At 43.5% G+C, this 18,675-nt stretch overlaps 1 protein-coding gene across 1 annotated transcript; it reads right to left on the bottom strand.

The window, feature by feature from the left end:
- Positions 1 to 1,336: 1,336 nt before the first annotated feature.
- Positions 1,337 to 5,939, bottom strand: LOC121273851 (zinc finger protein 239-like). The gene is made up of 3 exons (XM_041180990.1): positions 5,721 to 5,939; positions 3,078 to 3,939; positions 1,337 to 1,343 (listed from the first exon to the last, which is right to left on the bottom strand). Exons 2-3 carry the CDS (start codon positions 3,845 to 3,847, stop codon positions 1,337 to 1,339), a joined length of 777 nt encoding a protein of 258 aa, XP_041036924.1. The 5' UTR covers positions 3,848 to 3,939; positions 5,721 to 5,939.
- Positions 5,940 to 18,675: the final 12,736 nt, after the last annotated feature.

The raw sequence follows: 18,675 nt of genomic DNA, 5'->3' as shown, positions 1-18,675 counted from the left end.
ATATAGCTGTTAGACTGGGTCTGCAGCAGGTGGTGAGGGAACCAACAAGAGGGATAAACATACTTGGCCTCATCCTCACCAGCCTGCCTGCCACAGATGCATTTATCCATGACAGTGTTGGTAAGAGTGACCACCGGACAGTCATTGTGCAAAGTAGCACCTTCACATAGAGGATACCCCCCATCATGTTTTGTGGCACTACAACCATGCTAAATGGGATCAGTTCCAAAAAGATGTAGCAACTCAAGACTGGGCATCCAGGAGGTGATGTGGAGCCAGCACTTTGCACTGGAAAATCTACTGAACTCCATCTTAAACCTATTCAGCAACTGAACATCCAGCGCTTCCTGGGATAGAAATTTCCAAAGATTCACAACCCCTTTGTGTAAAGAAATTCTTCCCTATCTCATTCCGAAATGATCGACCCCTTATTCTGAGACTGTAATCCCCATGTTCTACATTGCTCAGCCAGGAGGGAAACATTTTCTCAGCATCTACCCCCCCAGGCCCCTTAAGAATGTTCCGTCCTTCAATGAGATTCCCTCTCATTCTTCTAAACTCCATTGAAAATAGGCCCAGTCTCCTCAATTTCTCCTCATTGGACAAACTCCTCATCCCAGGAACCAGTCTGCTGAAGAGTTGTTTCAACTCCCTTTGGGGCAAGTATGTCATTCCTTCGATAAGGAGAACAATACTGCACACAGTATCCAGCTGAAGCCTCACCACTGCCCTGTCAAATTATAGTCAGATTTGTTTGCTCATGTACTCCACTCCCTTTGGAATAAAAGCTTTCAAACAATTTCCCTTCTTATCTGTTTGCTGGATCTGCATGTTAACTTCCTGTGATTCACTGGACCATGGAAGAGCTAGAAACTGGTATATCTAGTCTAAAACACGGGAAAGCAATTGGTCTTGACAATATAGCGATGGAGCAGATAAAGCATTTTGGACAGCAAGCAGAGAAATGGCTCCTACAATTGTTCAACCACTGTCTGGCAACACACAAGCTACCTAATATTTGGCAGAAGGCACATGTAATAGCACTATTAAAGGCCGGAAAAGATCCCTCAGATCCTAAGAGTTTTCGGCCAATTTCACTGCTTTGCCACACCAATAAGCTGTTTGAATGCCTGATACTCAATAGGATAGTACCAATTTTAGATGAAAAGATCATTCCAGGGCAAGCAGGTTTCCGCCCCAGCAAATCAACAAGAAGCCAACTGCTCAACCTCACACAACATATCGAAGATGGTTTTGAGCAAGGGATGGTAACAGGTGCTGTTTTTGTAGACCTGTCAGCAGCATACGAGACAGTGAACCATAGATGTCTCCTCTGCTAGATCCTAGAGATGACAAAAGATATTCACTTAACAGAGCTGTTAGAAAGCATGCTTCAGAATTGCCGGTTCTATGTTGAACGAGGTAGGAAGTGTAGCAGGTGGTGTATTCATAAGAATGGTCTTCCTCAGGGAAGCGTGCTTGCACCACTGCTGTACAACATCTACACGAATGACCAACCTATAGACGGTGTCACACGCCGTTTTATACATGCTGATGACTTATGTGTCACTCCCGAAGTACTGATTTTAACACAGTGGAGAAAACGCTTTCTGAGGCCTTGGAGGGACTAACATCCTACTGTGAAGAAAACCACCTTCGCGCAAACCCATCAACGACGCAAGTTTGTGCATTCCACCTCACAAACCGTGAAGCCAAACGCCAGCTTAAAGAAACCTGGTGTGGAGCAACACTGACACATTGCGAGCACCCTATCTACTTAGGAGTCACCCTTGACAGATGCCTCACCTTCAAGAACCACATCAAAAAGACAAAGGCAAAAGTGAGCGCACAAAACAACATCCTGAATAAGCTCACTAACACAAAATGGGGAGCAAGCTCGAAAACATTGCGAACCAGTGCACTTGCTCTTTGCTATTCCACTGCCGAATATGCCTGCCCTGCATGGGAAAGATCTACTCGTGCTAAAAAGATGGATGCCGTTCTGAATGCAAGCTGCCGACTTATCACAGGTTGCTTAAAACCAACAGCCTATATATCCTGTCAGATATCGCTCCCCCTGATATAAGAAGAACGGTAGCCAGCAAGAAAGAGCAACTCCGTCAAACATCAGATGAGAGGCACCCCCTACATGGTCATACACCTACACCCAGCCACTTAAAGTCAAGGAAGAGCTTCATGAACAGTGTTGTTCCATTACAATCAACCCCATCTGAAGCCCGCATCGCCTTGAGAAAAGACCGGCTCACCAGTCTCGAACAACCCCCAGCAATGGAAATTCTACCAGATGAAAGCCATCCCCCAGGAGCTAATTGCAACTGGGTAACCTAGAAGTGCCTTAATAAACTTAGGACTGCTGTAGGTTGTTCAAAGGTGTCACTAAGCAAATGGGGATGTACAACCAGCCCGACAACTTGTGAATGTGGAACTGAGCCACAGACTATGCAACATCTCCTGCAATGCCTATCGCTAGAGGAACCCTGCACTGTTGCAGATCTTGCCGAATTCAACAACAAGGCGCAAAAATATGTCCAGTTCTGGCTGGGCCATGTATAGAATGTCTGTGGACACAATAAGATGACGACACAAATCTGATTTATTTGATTTTTATATTATCCATTATCCTTTATAACTAGGCTGCATTTAATTAACATCAGCAGAAATAGACCCAATGACAAAAATTCATCACAAAATCCAATCACTGTGGTTACTTGTGAACTCGCTGGTGTCTCAGCAGGATGGACGACCGAGTGAATCCCCTCCCACACTCAGTACAAGTGAATGGCCTCTCCCCAGTGTGAGTGTGTTGGTGTGCACTGAGTTGAGACGACCACTTGAACCCAGTCCCACACTGAGAGCACCTGAAGGGTCTCTCGTCAGTGTGAACACGTTGATGGGATATCAGTTCTCCAGAACTTTTCCAGCACTTCCCACAGTCTGGACATTTAAAAGGTCTCTCTCCAGTGTGACCTCGCTGGTGTTTCAGCAGGTTGGATGATCGAGTGAATCCCTTCCCACACTCAGAGCAGGTAAATGGCCTCTCCCCCGTGTGAACTCGCTGGTGTGTCAGCAGGTCAGATAACTGAGGGAATCGCTTCCCACACTTGGAGCAGGTGAACAATCTCTCCTCAGAGTGAACTTGCTGGTGTCTCAGCAGGTCGGATGACCGAGCAAATCCTTTCCCACACTCGGAACAGCTGAACGGCCTCTCTCCAGTGTGAGCTCGCTGGTGCATAGTGAGTTGAGATGATTGCCTGAACTCAGCCCCACAGTGAGAGCACCTGAAAGGTCTCTCGTCAGTGTGAACACGTTGATGGCATATTCGTTCCCAGGAACTTTTAAAACACTTGCCACAGTCTGGGCATTGAAAAGGTCTCTCATCAGTGTGAACACGTTGATGGTACATCACTTCGGCAGAACTTTTAAAACACTTCCCACATTCTGGACATTGAAAAGGTCTCTCATCATTGTGAACCCGCTGGTGTGCCATGACATGAGATAACTGAGTGAATCTCTTCCCACACTCTGAACAGATGAATGGTCTCTCTCCAGTGTGAACTCGCTGGTGTGTCTGCAGGGTGGATGAACGAGTGAATCCCTTCCCACACACAGGGCAGGTGAATGGCCTCTCCCCAGTGTGACTGCGCTGATGTATTTCCAGCTTTGATGGAAAATTAAATCCTTTCCCACAGTCCCCGCATTTCCATGGCTTCTCCCTGCTGTGGCTGTATTTGTGTTCTGACAGGCCAGACAATCGGCTGAAGCCTCGTCCACACACAGAACACGTGTACGGTTTCTCCCCACTGTGAATGGTGCTTTTTCCTTCCATGTTCAGGTTACGATAAATTGGGTGACTCCGTCAGATCCTGATGTGAGGTTTGGTTTCAGTTTCCTGACTGCAATTCCTCCGCTTCTAATCTCCTGTGAAATTGATTTAAAACAGAAAATAGGGAGTGAGAGAAAACCCACAAAAACACAAAGGCGGGTTGTGAAATTGAGCTGAATGAATCTGGTAATCGGTGGGGCTGGCACTAGGAAAAAGTGACCATGAAAACTGCTGGATTGTTATATAAACCCAACTGGTTCACTCATGTCCTTCAGGGAAGGGAACCTGCCACCTAGTCTGGGCCTACACAGGAGTCTGGCCTCTATGTGAGGAATGGGACTAAGAGAGATGGGAACAGAAGGGGTGAAGCAAGGCATTTTATATATCTAAAACAAGACTAGAACTTTGTCATTGCTTTAACAGAATCTCTGAAAGGCCTTTACCTCCACCACCTAGAACCAGGGTAGCAGGTGAATGAGAACACCATCAGCTCCAAGTTCCCTCCAAGTCACACACTGTCCATTGTCTTCAATCCCCTACAAACTCTGGCCACCGACTCCATCATTCTCCCTGGCAACTGTCTAAGACTAAACCAGACTGTTCACAACTGTGGTGTTTTATATATAGACACGTACATAAATGGATATATAAACATTTTGTATAAATATGTTATACATACATATATATGTACATATGAATATATATGTTACACCAAAGTTGTAAACAGTGTGAAATAAAAACAGAAAATACTAGAAAGTCTCAGCTGGTCTAACTGTGTGGAGAGAGAGCTTTTCCACAGATGACGTCTTCTGTGCTCATTTCAGCCAAGGGAATGGTTAATTGTGGTTTCAGTGCTGTATCATGTCCGATCAGCTGATGGGACAAGCTTTTGTTTGTCAACCTTATCGAAACTCGTACACCCCGATCCAATCTCCCCTCAAATTCCTTTGCTCCGGAGAGAACAACCACAGTTTCTCCTGTTATCTGAAGAAGCGTCATATGGATTCGAAACATTAACTCTGTTTCTCTCTCCACAGATGCTACCACACCTGCTGAGTCTTTCCAGCATTTTATGTTTATTTCAGATTTCCAGTATTCTGCTTGTATTTCTGTGAACAGTCTGGTTCAGTCTCAGACAGTACATATAAATATCACCCTGTCCTATGTACTGAGTCCCAGTCACTCACACATCACCCTGTACTTACTGACCTAGACAGGCTTCCAGTTAAACAGAAATCAATTTAAAATTCTCACCCTTCTTTCCAAATCCGTCCATGACTTTGTTCTCCCCTATTTCTAGTCACACAGAGGCTTGAGGTGACAATAAGCAAGTAACATACACACCACACAAGTTGTGGGTGTGTGCAAATAAACTAACCCTTTGAATTCATCCTATCTTGACTTTGCTGTGGGGTTACTAATAGAAATTATATCATATGAAAACCAAGGGTTGGAAAATACTTAAAAAGAGGGAAGCAAATCAAAAACACCTTTCTGTTTGTGGATGGGAAATGAAAGAAATCAGTGTGGTTTAAATTAACCCCCATCTTGTTCATAAAATGTTGCAGTAATGTTACTTGTTTTGGCCCTGTCTCAGCTCATGTTTCTGAGCTCTCATCTATTCGTTATGACCTCAAGTCTTGACTGGCTGGCCTCCATGATAAACTTGAGTTTATCCAAATCTCCGTTGTCTATGTCCTCTGCACGAGTCCCATTCACTCACCCATCACCCTGTCCTCACTGACCTATACAGGCTCTGGTTAAACAGCAACTCAATTCAAAATTCTCATCCTTCTTCTCAAATCCCTCCATGACTTTGCTCTCCCCTATTACCAGTCACACAGATGTTTGAATATTTTACCACAGAGAAACATACATTAGGTTCTGATGAATCGAGTGACTCTGTCAGGTTTTGATCTGATGCTTGGTTTGAGTTTCCCACTTTCAAATTCTGCTCAGCCAATACCCTGTAAAAAAAAAAACATTGCTGTCAGTCCAATAACGAGCAGAGACAAACATTTGTCTTGGTTTGAGTTTGCTGTGTGCAAATCCTCCCCTTCTAACCCTCTGTAAAAGGAGTTTCCAAAATCCATCCCTGTCAGTCCAGGATAGAAAGTCACAACATTCTCTCCTCCTGCTACCTGGACCAGGATGACTGCGCATGCGCCCTGCTGCATTAACTCGGGCCTTAAACTGTGGACGCGACCCTGCAGCTGTTACCGGCCCGTTCGGTGCGAACGCGGGCCTGATAGGTTCTTATTCAGGTTTTGAGGCCTCCACTGCGTGTTTATGAATCCTTCCCACCCACTCTGCCACCTCCATTACCCTCCTACAATCGGCCGCTTCTCTCCGGCCACAGAATCGAGATGTCCGCCTCCTCGCAGCTGCAGAACCAGCACTGCGCATGTGCTAATCTAAAAGCGAACTGCGCATGCCCGACTCACAATGCAACTACGCCTGCGCAAGAGGTTCCTGCAATGAGAATAGGGCACATTCTGTCTCGCGACGACTGCCGGGCGAGAGAACAGCCATTGAAATTAAATATTGTTCAATCGCAAATTATGTTATGTGATCCGATTAAGATTAGCGACATAGGGAGATATATAAAATTATTAAATCAATTTATGCAGCACCCAAAATGCACGTTCTGTACTGGGTGTAATTAACAGCAGAACAAACCCCTACAGTTAGATGTGAACTCCCTGGAATCTCAGCAACTGAGGTGAACTAGTGATTTTTTTTCATCACATACGAAAAATCTAATCTGTGTCTTGCCAGAATGCACCATTTGTGGATCAAATTCTTCGAACTTTTAAGGCCGTAATGTTAACAGATGGAGAAACTGACTAAATCCCTCCTCACACGTGAAATACCTCTCTCCATTTTGACTGTCTCAGTAAATGGGATGACTGAGTGAATTCCTGCCCACTTTCAGTTGATGAACTGTCTTTCTGCAGTGGGATTTTACCCATGGGTTCCTATCTCAGACGTGGATCTCTAACCATTCTGAGAAGAGATTCCAGATTCTCAACACTCTACATTGATAGAAAATCAAAATACTGCAGATGCTTTTAATCTGAAATTAAAGCAGAAAGTTCAGAAATCCTCATCACTTCTGATAATGAACGTGGACACAGAATCATAGTTCACATTTTAGGTCGTGACCTTTCATCAGAACTGGATAACTGGATTCAAGTTCAAAGACCGGAATCATTCATTATGTTTCCGTTTCCATAGATACTGCTGAATGCTTCCAATATTTTCTGTTTAAGTTCGGATTTCTGGGTCACTGTGAATCAGTTTTCTGTCACTTAACGTTACCTGGTTAAATAGGTAAAAGATTGAGGTTTTAAATAATGAGACAGCAGTCACTGTAACTCTGTTCAGCATGAAATGAAACAAAATGGCAATTGCTCATCTTTTAAAAATTCTTTCATGGGATGTTGGTGTCGCTGTCAAGAGCAGCATTTGTTCACCATCCCTAATTACCCTTGAATGGGGTGACTTGCTCGGCTATTTCAGAGGGCAGCTAAGAGTCAATCACATTGCTGTGGGTCTGGAGTCACATGAAGGTCAGATTGGATAAGGACACCACATTTCTTTCCTGAAAGGATATTAGAACCAGATGGGTTCTCAGGACAATCGAAGAAAGCTTCAATTCACCATTATTGAGACTAACTTTCAATTCCAGATTTATTAATTCAATTCCCAATTCATCAAGGCTCATTCAACAGCATCTTCCAAACCCGTGACCTCTACCATCTTGAAGGACAAGGGAAGAGGAGTATAGCAACACAACCACCTGCAAATTCCCCTCCAAGACTGATTTGGAATTGTATCAGCGTTCGTCCACTGTCACTGGGTCAAAGTCCTGGAAGCCCCTCCCCAACAGCACTGTGGGTATACCTGCACCACGTGGACTTCAGTCATTCAAGGACAAGCTCACCAACAACTTCTGAATGGAAAATTAAGGATGGGCAAGATATGTATTGGCTGAGCCAGCTATGCCCACACCCCATGAAAGAATAAAAAATCAAAATGTCAAGTTGTGGTGGAATCTGAAGCCTTATGCCTGGGCCTCTGGATTAATTCTCACTAATTTTATTACTGTACCGCTTCCATCCCGAAACAATTGAAGGGTAAATCTTCCACGTGAGACCTAACCGGGTAATTTCATGTTTAAAACAAACACAATGACCACAGCACAAGAAAAACAAAAAAATACTGGAAAAACTCAGCAGATCTGACAACACCTGTGGAGATTAAGACAGAGTTATCGAGTCCATGTGACTCTTCCTCAGAGCTGGGTTTCGAGTCATACGGACTCGAAACATTAACTGTCTTTCTCTCCACAGATGCTGCCAGACCTTTTTCCAACATTTTTTGTTTTTGTTTCAGTTTTCCAGCATCCACAGTATTTTGTCTTTATCATAATGACCACTGCACTCGGGAAATCAGTGTCACATATTCTGTATAGAGGGGCCATACATCTATCACTCTCATTCACAACCAGAAAATGCTGGAAATACTCGGCAGGTCAGGCTGAGTCTGTGCAGGGAGAAACAGTTAATGGTTCAGGTTGCTGAACTTTCATCAGAACTGGGAAAAAGTTAGACATGTTACAGATTTTCAGAAAGTTCACGGACAGGGCAGTGGGAAGTGGGAGAGAACAGAAGAGAAGGTTTCTGATCAAATGGAAGACAGGAGAGAATAAATAACAAAAGGGATGAGGATGTAAGGGAAAAGCGATGGTGATGGAACTAGTAAAGAAACTAAAGGTTGGAGAGTCATTTTGTGTCTGTCATATCTTTCTGCTCTGATTGGAAATATGTTGCTTCTCTGTTGACCCATTTCACTTCTGTCCCACACCGAAAACCCTCAATCCTTCCCCACCGTTACCTTTTACTAACATTTCATTGAGTAAACACGCAAAAGACACACGGGGGTTTTGTGGGGGCGGGGGGGGGGAAGGTGGGGGAGTGTCGGGGGGCGGGGAGTGGGGGAGTGGGTGACGATGATTATTTTGAGACATCGAATCAATGAAAAGTAGAAACCTTTAGGAGGCCATTCGATCCACCATGCCCATGTTGGCAGTAAAAGAACATTCCAGTCTAACCCCACATTCTAGCTCTTGCTCTATATCTCCTGTGGGTTCCCACACCTCAAAGGTTTCACAAGTGTGTTCTTTGTTAATCCTATTGAGATTTATGTCTCAAACAAGCACAAGATCAACGTCTGTAACAGTGGCTGAGCAGTTAAGGTGATGGTTTTGAAATTCATTGCGCTCTCCCTGCACAGCTATGAATTCCGCTGACTACACTCTTCATCATTTCCAATTTTAATCAGGTGCCGACAGAGTTAATTATCGGTAAATGGAGCAAAAACCATCCCAAAACTCTTGTTTTTTTCTTATTTGCGCTCATCTGCTATCATTCACCAAATTTCCACTTGGAAATGGAACAAAAATGAAGTCAGGCTGTTGGCATTCTTGCGTTCTAGGTGTTTGTCTCTCCTTAGAGACAATCCCTTGCCCTCTGTGACTCTCGGTGCCTATGTCTGTTTGTGTTCCTCTGTGTGTGTGTGTCAATGTGGTTCAGCTCCCCATTTTTAGCATCCAAAAATCATTCACGTTACTTAGTGTAGCTTCATATTAAAGTCGTATAAGATGGGAGTGGGAGGGGGCGAGGAGCAATTTTAAAACATGCAAGGGGAGGTTAATTTAGTTATTACTTGATTTATTTTAATGGACGCTGTCCATCTACTAAGTGCTGTAAGTTTCAAATAATCATCTAATCTATTGCCATCTTGAATGCTTCGATTGAACCTGCCTCCACCACAATTCTAGGCATTGCATTCCAGACTCTAACCACTTGCTGTGTGAAAAAGTTTATTCTCACATCATCTTCTTTTACAAATCACTTTACGTCTGTACCCTTTTGTCCTGTATCTCTTGGTGAGGGGGAACAGTTTCTCCCAATCTACTCTATCCAGGCCTCTCATGACTTTGAACTCTTCTATCAAATCCCCTTTTAGCCTTCTCCTTTCCAAGGCGAACAGTCCCAACCTCTCCAATCTATCTTCATAACCGAGCACCATTTAAACTGACAGGTACTGAGTCCTTGTGGTCGAATGTTTAAGGCAATGGGCACATCGAGAGAATGAATTTGTAAATACAAATGGTCCAGACTGATATCCCTCGGACATTAGGAACTGTTTACATTGCTGTCAGGTGTCGCAAGGAACAGGAAGATAAAAGTTGATTCACAAATGTTACAGGAATGGATAGGTTATAATCACCAGGAAAGGCTGGACAGCCTGAAGCTCTTTTCACTAGAAAAGAGAAGGCTGAGAGATGACCTGATAGAAATGGGATGCTTTTTCCCTGTTTCGTCAGGGGTTCGAGGTGAAATTTATTCACTCAGCTGCAGATTTACATCTGCTGATCCTTCATCAAACAATGAAATGTTCAGAGATATAGAAAGAAAGATTCTACTTTGAGATGTGATTCTTAAAATTGGATTTTGTCATCTGCTGAATTAGCATTTTTTCAAACTCTCTCTGTGATTAGATTTCAACAGAAAATACACTTCAAAAGGATTTCATTGGCTCTAAAATGCCTCCTGTTGTCCTGAGTTGGTGAAAGATTCTGTTTAAATATAAATCTTTCTTTCTCTTCTTTCTGTCTGTCTGTCAATCTAAGTTAACGATCGTATGAAACTGTAATGTGTATCTCTTCCTTTCAGTGTCTACCCCACTCTCTATCTGTCTCTCTTTGTCACTGTATATCTGCCTTGCTTTCTTTCACTCTCCCAGCCTCTCTGTCTGTGTTTCTATCCCTGTTAACTCTTGTTCTCTTTGTTCCCTCTATTCTCTCACTGCCTGTGTGCAGCCAAGATTCACTAGATTGATTCCTGAGATGAGGATGAGAGATTAAGTGGGATGAGTCTGTTCTCTCTGGAGTTTAGACTAATGAGAGGTGATCTCATTGAACATTCTGAGACAACTTGACAGTGAACATGCTGAGAGGCTGTGTTTCCTCTGGCTGGAGCGTCAAGAACTGGGCTCACATTCTCTGCATAATGTGTCAGCCATTTAGGACTGAGGTGAGGAGACATTTCTTCACTCAAAGGCTTGTGCATCTTTGGAATTCTGTAGCCCAGAGGTCTGTGGATCCTCAGTCAATGAGAAGATTGGAGGCTGAGATGGATGGATTTTTGGATTTTAAGGGAATGAAGGGCTATCGGGGTCAGGGGCCAAATTGGTGTTGAGGCTGCAGATCCACCATTATCTTATTTAATGGTAGAGGTGGCTCGATGGGCTTATGGTCAATTCCTGCTGTATTGCTAATCTTCTATTTCAGTGGCAATGCCAGTCAAGGTAACGGCACAAAACCAGGCTGGTCTGGTACTGTGACCAAGTGGTTTAAAGTCCTGGATTCAGGTTACTGTCTTTCTGGAGACTTGGGTCCGAATGTTTCTCCTCTCAACGTTATAGGTGGTTTAACCTCGGGTTGCTTTGCATGCTATCTTTTGTACAACAAGCGCCACCTTAAGCTGATGCAGATTGTCTTCCCTTTTAGCAGGAAAAACGAGGAGAGAAAATACAAATACAATTGCTGTGGGGAAAAGGCGGGATTGTGGAATTAGTTGAGCTGATCTTCCAGACAGCCAGCAAGGGCATGATGGGCCGAATGTCCTGCTTCTCTGCTGTAGTCATCTACGATTTTATAACAACATCACCCTGTACATTGGGCCAATCATCGTGGCCGAGTGGTTAAGGCGATGGAGTCCAAATTCATTGCAGTTTCCTGCTTCTCACTATTCTTGGTTTTAACTGTGTCTACAGAGTTAATTATCGGTTAAATTGAATCAAATCCACCCAAACACTCGGGAGTTTTTCTATTTCTGTTTATTCACGAAAACATTTCCGAAACTTGGAGTCAGAAATGGATCAACAACGGAGCCAGGTTGGTGTCATGTTCGCTTTCTGGGTGTATGTCTCTCCTTTGAGACAAACCCTTGCCCTCAGTCGCTGTCGGTGTCTATGTCTGTTTGTGTTCCTCTGTGTGCGTGTGTGTGTGCGTGTGTGTGTCTGTGTGGTTCAGCTCCCCATTTTTAGCATCCAAAAATCATTCACGTTAGTCAGTGTAGCTTCATATTAAAGTCGTATAAGGTGGAAGGGGAGGAGTAGTTTTAAAACATGCAAGGGGAGATTAATTTAGTTATTACTTGATTTATTTTAATGGACGCTGTCCATCTACTAAGTGCTGTAAATTTCAAATAATCATCTATTGCCATCCTGAATGCCTTGGGAGTGCCTCCACCACACTTCTAGGCACTGCATTCCAGACTCTAACCACGTGCTGTGTGAAAAAGTTTATTCTCACATCATCTTCTTTTATAAATCACTTTACGTCTGTACCCTTTAGTCCTTGATCTCTTGATGAGATGGGACAGTTTCTCCCTATCTACAGGCCCCTCATGACTTTGAACACTTCGATCAAATCTCCTTTTAGCCTTCTTCTTTCCAAGGCGAACAGTCCCAACCTCTCCAATCTATCTTCATAACCGAGCAACATTTAAACAGACAAGTAGCAAGTCCTTGTGGTCAAATGTTTAAGGCAATCGACACATCGAGAGAATGAATTTGTAAATACAAATACTCCAAAATGAAATCACTCGGACATTAGGAACTGTTTCTACTGCTATCTGGTGTCGCAAGGAACAGGAAAATAAAAGTTGATTCACAAATGTTCCAGGAATGGATAGGTTATAATCATCAGGAAAGGCTGAATAGCCTGAAGCTCTTTTCTCTAGAAAAGAGAAGGCCAAGAGATGACCTGATGGAAATGGGATTCTTTGTGCCTGTTTCGTCAGGGTTTTGAGGTGAAATTTATTCATTCAGCTACAGATTTACATCTGCTGAACCTGCATCAAACAAACAATGAAATGTTCAGAGATATAGAAAGAAAGATTCTACTTTAAGATGTGATTCTTAAAATCGGGTTTTGTCATCTGCTGAATTAGCATTTTTTTCAAACTCTCTCTGTGATTAGATTTCAACAGTAAATACACTTCAAAAGGATTTCATTGGCTCTAAAGCACCTCCTGTTGTCCAGAGTTAGTGAAAGATTCTATTTAAATATAAGTCTTCCTTTCTCTACTTTCTTTTTGTCTGTCAATCTAAGTTAGTAATTGTATGAAACAGGGAAGTGTATCTGTTCCTTTCAGTGTCTACCCCGCTCTCTATCTGTCTCTCTTTGTCTCTGTACATCTGCTTTGCTCTCTTTCACTCTCTCAGTCTCTCTGTCTGTGTCTCCATCTCTGTTAACTCTTGTTCTCTTTGTTCCCTCTATTCTCTCGCTGCCTGTGTGCAACCAAGATTCACTGGATTGATTCCTGAGATGAGGGCGAGAGATTAAGTGGGATGAGTCTGTTCTCTCTGGAGTTTAGACTAATGAGAGATGAACATTCTGAGCCAGCTTGACAGTGAACATGCTGAGAGGCTGTTTTTCCCCCTGGCTGGAGCGTCAAGAACTGGGCTCACATTCTCTGCATAATGTGTCATCCATTTAGGACTGAGGTGAGGAGACATTTATTCACTCAAAGGCTTGTGAATATTTGAAATTCTGTAGCCCAGTGGTCTGTGAATCCTCAGTTAATAAGAATATTGAAGGCTGAGATGGATGGATTTTTGGATTTTAAGGGAATTAAGGGCTATTGGGGTTAGGGGGAAATTGGTGTAGAAGCTGCGGATCCACCGTTATCTTATTTAATGGTAGAGGTGGCTCGATGGGCTTATGGTCAATTCCTGTTGTATTGCTAATCTTCTATTTCAGTGGCAATGCCAGTCAAGGTAATGGCACAAAACCAGGCTGGTCTGGTACTGTGACTGAGTGATCTAAAGTCCTGGATTCAGGTTACTGTCCTTCTGGAGACTTGGGTCCGAATGTTTCTCCTCTCAACGTTATAGGTGGTTTAACCTCGGGTTGCTTTGCATGCTATCTTTTGTCCAACAAGCGTTGCCTTAAGCTGATGTAGATTGTCTTTCCTTTTGGCAGGAAAAACGAGGAGAGAAAATACAAATACAATTGCTGTGGGGAAAAGGCAGGATTGTGGAATTAATTGAGTTGATCTTCCAGACAGCCAGCACGGGCATGAAGGTCCTGCTTCTGTTGTAGCCATCTACGATTTTATAACAACATCACCGTGTACATTGGGCCAGTCGTTGTGGCCGAGTGGTTAAGGCGATGGAATCCAAATCCATTGTGGTTTCCTGCTTCTCATTATTCCTCATTTTAACTTTGTGTCTACAGAGTTAATTATCGGTTACATTGAATCAAATCCATCCAAACACTAGGGAGTTTTCCTATTTCTGTGCATTCACAAAAACATTCACGAAACTTGCAGTCAGAAATGGGCCAACAATGGAGCCCGGTTGGTGTCATGTTTGCTTTCTGGGTGCTTGTCTCTCCTTCGAGACAACCCGTTGCCCTCTGTCACTCTCGTTGTCTATGTCTGTGTGTGTTCCTCTGTGTGTGTCAATATGGATCAGCTCCCGAGGGGGTGAAAACAATTTTATCATCACAAGTTTTAATCACATTAGTTGCGCAGCCTCAGATGAAAATGTTACAGAGAAAAATGTCAGGATGAAAGATGTAAGAGGAGTTTGCAATGTTTGGAAGGAGGTGCAGCTAAGAAGTGGAAGATGTGAATGATGTTATTGATGATTGAGAGGAATGCATTGCAACCTTGTGGATTTTGTAGCTCGATTACTTTCTATGCTTTGAAGTTCAGAGAAGCTGAGGCTTCAGTTGGTAAACAAATTTTTTCTCCACGTATGTTGGCATATGGATCATTTTTTTTCAAACTTGCCCGGCTGACTCAGTCGGTAGAACATAAGATTATTAATCTTTGGGTAGTGGGCACCATTGTGTTTGTTTCAAATTTTGCTGCTTTCAAAATAGCCACCAACCTCATCACTGTGGCTCTTGTGAAACCTACAAGACAGACATTCATGACTCAAAGCAGCTGAGACACATCAAATTCAAAACACTTTCACGTCACACCTCTTTCTGCTTCTGTCCCTGCCTAGAAATGAGAAGATAACTCGCTGAAGTTACTCAGTATTTTGGTTTCAAAAGAGCCGAATACAAGGTAATCTCGCTATAATGACTGTGAATGAAGCAACAGTGGTGTTAGGGAACATAAAATTATAGAAGGTTACAGCACAGAAAGATAATTCGGCCCTGCATGCTGCTTTCAAAGAGCAGTTGTGATTGGTTGATCCATCAGGAGTGATATTTGTGTCAGTGCAACCAGTAGGCAGCAACATTTGTCCTTCTCCCACCCATACTTTGCCTCGCATCACCATATTTTTGATCAGTGCTTTGCAACCAGCCCTTCTCTTCTCCTTTTTTCATTCACTCACTCTGCATCCATATTTGTTCTTGACCTGTTCCAGCTGGTTCCAGATTGCTGGAAAATGGGAGTAGAATAGTTCAGTATTTGTTTGATCGGCACAGACTCGATGAGCCAAAGGGTTTTTTTCTGTGCTGTGGCCCTCGATGGCTCTGTGACTATGACTCTATGAGTGGCGACATTTTCAGCTGTGAGATGAGATTTCAACTCTCACTCCACTAAATGTTTCAAAAAGTGAGGGATTAACACTCGTTTTAACAATTTCACAAGACCAATAAATTTTCATTCCCTGACCAATAACCGAACCCCAGCTGCAGCGAGAGTGCTGAATGCTAACCAATAGGCCACCAGGGAAACTGGCAAGAAGCTTATCAGTTTGCCTTATCCACGCTGCTTTTGCACATTTTTTTTATTTCAGATCTCTTTTACCACAGATCTCTTTTGCCTGTTTAGGTGGAACACAAACGAATTCTTCAGCCAGTGACAGCAACAGTTATTGTGATCTGGAACATGAAATTGACAGTGCGGTGAAAAAGTCCCTCAAGCTGCTCATGTGTAACTTTCAATTTCCAAAACCCACCAACCTCATCACTGCGGCTCCTGTGAAACTGACAAGGGAACACACGGCAGAAATTCATCACTGAAAGTAACTGACACACATCAAATTCTGCTGCTTTCATGTCACATCTGTTTCTACATCTGTCCCTGCCCACCCCCCCGGTCCCTGCCACCCACCACCCCCTGTCCCTGAACCCCCCCTCCCCGCCATGACCGTCCAGCTCCCTCTGCCCATCCAGCTCCCAGGTCAATTCGCTGCTTGATGTAGACACAGTCAGTGAACACGGGCTTTCCCTGGAAAGCAGGGAGAGGGAACGTCAAACCCAAGAATTTTAGAGGGATGGGTTTGAAGATGACATGGTAAAGATAAACCAGGACCTAATTTTCCTGATTCTCTCACATACATGAATGTGCACAGTGCTGATTATCCACAGTTACAGACTCCTTCTGGTCTTTTACACGTTGTTAAGGTTTGAACCCACTCACGAGAGTGGATTATAAAATGGCAGAATGACTGTGAAAGGAGTAACCATTGTTTTAGGAAGTAACAATTCATGGAAAGATATAGCAAAGAAAGAGGCCATTCGGCCCTGTGTGCTGCTTTCAAAGAGCAATGTGATTGGCTGACCTCAATATTCAAGGATATTCATCATTTAGGAAGGACAGGCAAAAAGGACACGGAGGTGGGGTATTGTTGTTAATAAGGGACAAGATCAGTACATTCGTGAGACAGGATCTTAGATTGAAGGATCAAGTAGTAGAATCAGTTTGGGTGGAGCTCAGAAACAGCAAGAGGGAACAAATATTGGTGGGTGTTATTTACAGGCCATCAAACTGTAGTGGTAATGTTGGGCACGGTATATATCAGGAAATTAGACCTGCAAGTGACATGGGTAATACAGGAATAATATTCTGCCTTGCACCACCAGCTCTATAGTCAGTGCTCTGTAACCTATCACAGCCCTTCCCTTTTATTTCCACTTCCCCTCTCCATCTTTGTGTTTGTTCTCAATTTGTTCCACGTGTGACATTTCTAACACATGTGAAACTTCAAATCTCATTCTCCAGTTGACTCGGTGTTGGACTTCCTCATCGATGAATGGTCCCTTGGGAGAGATGGCTGCTGCGATAAGGGATTTGCTGCACATACTATATGCCCACCCCATCCAGGTGGATGGCACGAGGGATGCTTAACTGGCCCAGGGAAGGTTGCTGAAGGACCTTCATCTTGGCAATGTTTAAGGATAGGCCAAGCCTCTTATGTGAGATGTTGAAGAGGCCAAGCGTCCTTTGCATATCCCCTACAGCGTAAACCATCATGCAGCCGTCATCCTCAAACTGAAGGTCGTGGATGTCCATGGTGGTGAGTTTTGGTTTTTGTCCAGAAGCAACCAAGTTTGAAGAGCTGCCCGTCCAGATATTGTTGAATGTTGACACTATGTGGTAGTTCATCTTGGATGAGGTGGACGATGACAGTCAGATAAATGGTGAACAAGTTGGGGGCGATCACACAACCTTGCATGGCCCTGGTCCGAATGTGAAAGGAGTCAGTTTCAGATCCTTCACTCAGGACGGAGGTGGTCATGCTGTCATGCAGGAGTCGCAGGATGGTGACAAACTTCAATGGGCAACCAAAGCGCTGGAGGAAGATCCATAGCACTTCATGACTGAAAGAATCAAACACCTTGGTCAGGTCGATGAAGATGAGGAACAATTCTTGATTTTGTTTCTGAACTTTTTCGTGAATAGCATTTGAAACTGGGGAACTGAGCCACATTGACACACACACAGGGGAACACACACAGACAAATACACCAATAGTGACAGAGGGCAAGGGGTTGTCTCTAAGGAGAGACAAAAACTCAGAAAGCAAGCATGACACTAAGTTTTGTTTCAGTTCCAACTGGAAGTTTCGTGAATGTTTTCATGAATGAACAGAGATAGGAAAACACCCGGGTATTTGGATTGATTTTATTTAACTTAATCGATAATTAACTCTGTAGCCACACAGTTAAAACCAGGAGTAATGAGAAGTGGATTTGGCCTCCGTTGCCTTACCGACCCGGCCACAATGGTTGGCAGCAGTGATGAGGTTGGTGGGTTTTGGAAATTGAAAGTTGCACATGAGCAGCTTGTGGGACTATTTCACCTCACTGTCGGTTTCATGTCTCAGCTCACAGCAATCGTTCTTGTCATTTGTAGTCTCAAGTGATGAAATGGCAAAAGTGGCATGGATGAAGCAAGCTGGTCAGGCAACTTCCTTGTGATCTCATGGTTAGGATTCTGTGCTTTCACCTCCACGGCCTGGGTTCAATTCCTGGGCAGGGGTTGAAAATAGTTGCTCTTGTGCAATTTCTCCACATGCATATGAACTCCTTCCTGACCAGCACCATAAATACTGTCAGCTTCACCAGAATCAGTCCAGCTGGGTTTAAGGTTCGGCACTAATAATGGAAATGTCGGCTGAGCAATAAATCTGGAACAAGTACAGAGGTGAAGAGATTTAGTGAAATGAAAAGAGACGGACAGTGAAAGGCTGCAAGGAACCAGACATGAACTGACTACAGAGATGCTGTGTCCTTTGGCTACAATGAAATAACCAAACTTTGCCAGACCTGCTCTTATTGATTCTCTGATTGCATATCCCGAACTGGAACACACCATCACACCGAGTGGATCCATTGTTTGTTTAAGTGTTCTCCACTGTGTAACATGTGGGCACTGAGTCAATTAGCAGACTGAAGTCAATTCACCGTCTGAACTAAAAAAAGCACATAAACAGTCAATCTCCTTTGGAAACGTTTGAACCCGCTGTTATTCTCTGTACTATTTACCATAAAGTACATGAATAAT

Source organism: Carcharodon carcharias (assembly GCF_017639515.1).
Source record: "Carcharodon carcharias isolate sCarCar2 chromosome 27 unlocalized genomic scaffold, sCarCar2.pri SUPER_27_unloc_2, whole genome shotgun sequence".
Classification (NCBI taxonomy): Eukaryota; Metazoa; Chordata; class Chondrichthyes; order Lamniformes; family Lamnidae; genus Carcharodon; species Carcharodon carcharias.
The sequence above is the reverse complement of the archived record's forward strand: the minus strand, read 5'-3'. Positions and strand labels throughout refer to the sequence as shown.

Excerpts from the sequence above, each read along its gene's own strand:
- LOC121273851 (XM_041180990.1), bottom strand. The coding sequence starts at position 3,847 with ATGGAAGGAAAAAGCACCATTCACAGTGGGGAGAAACCGTACACGTGT.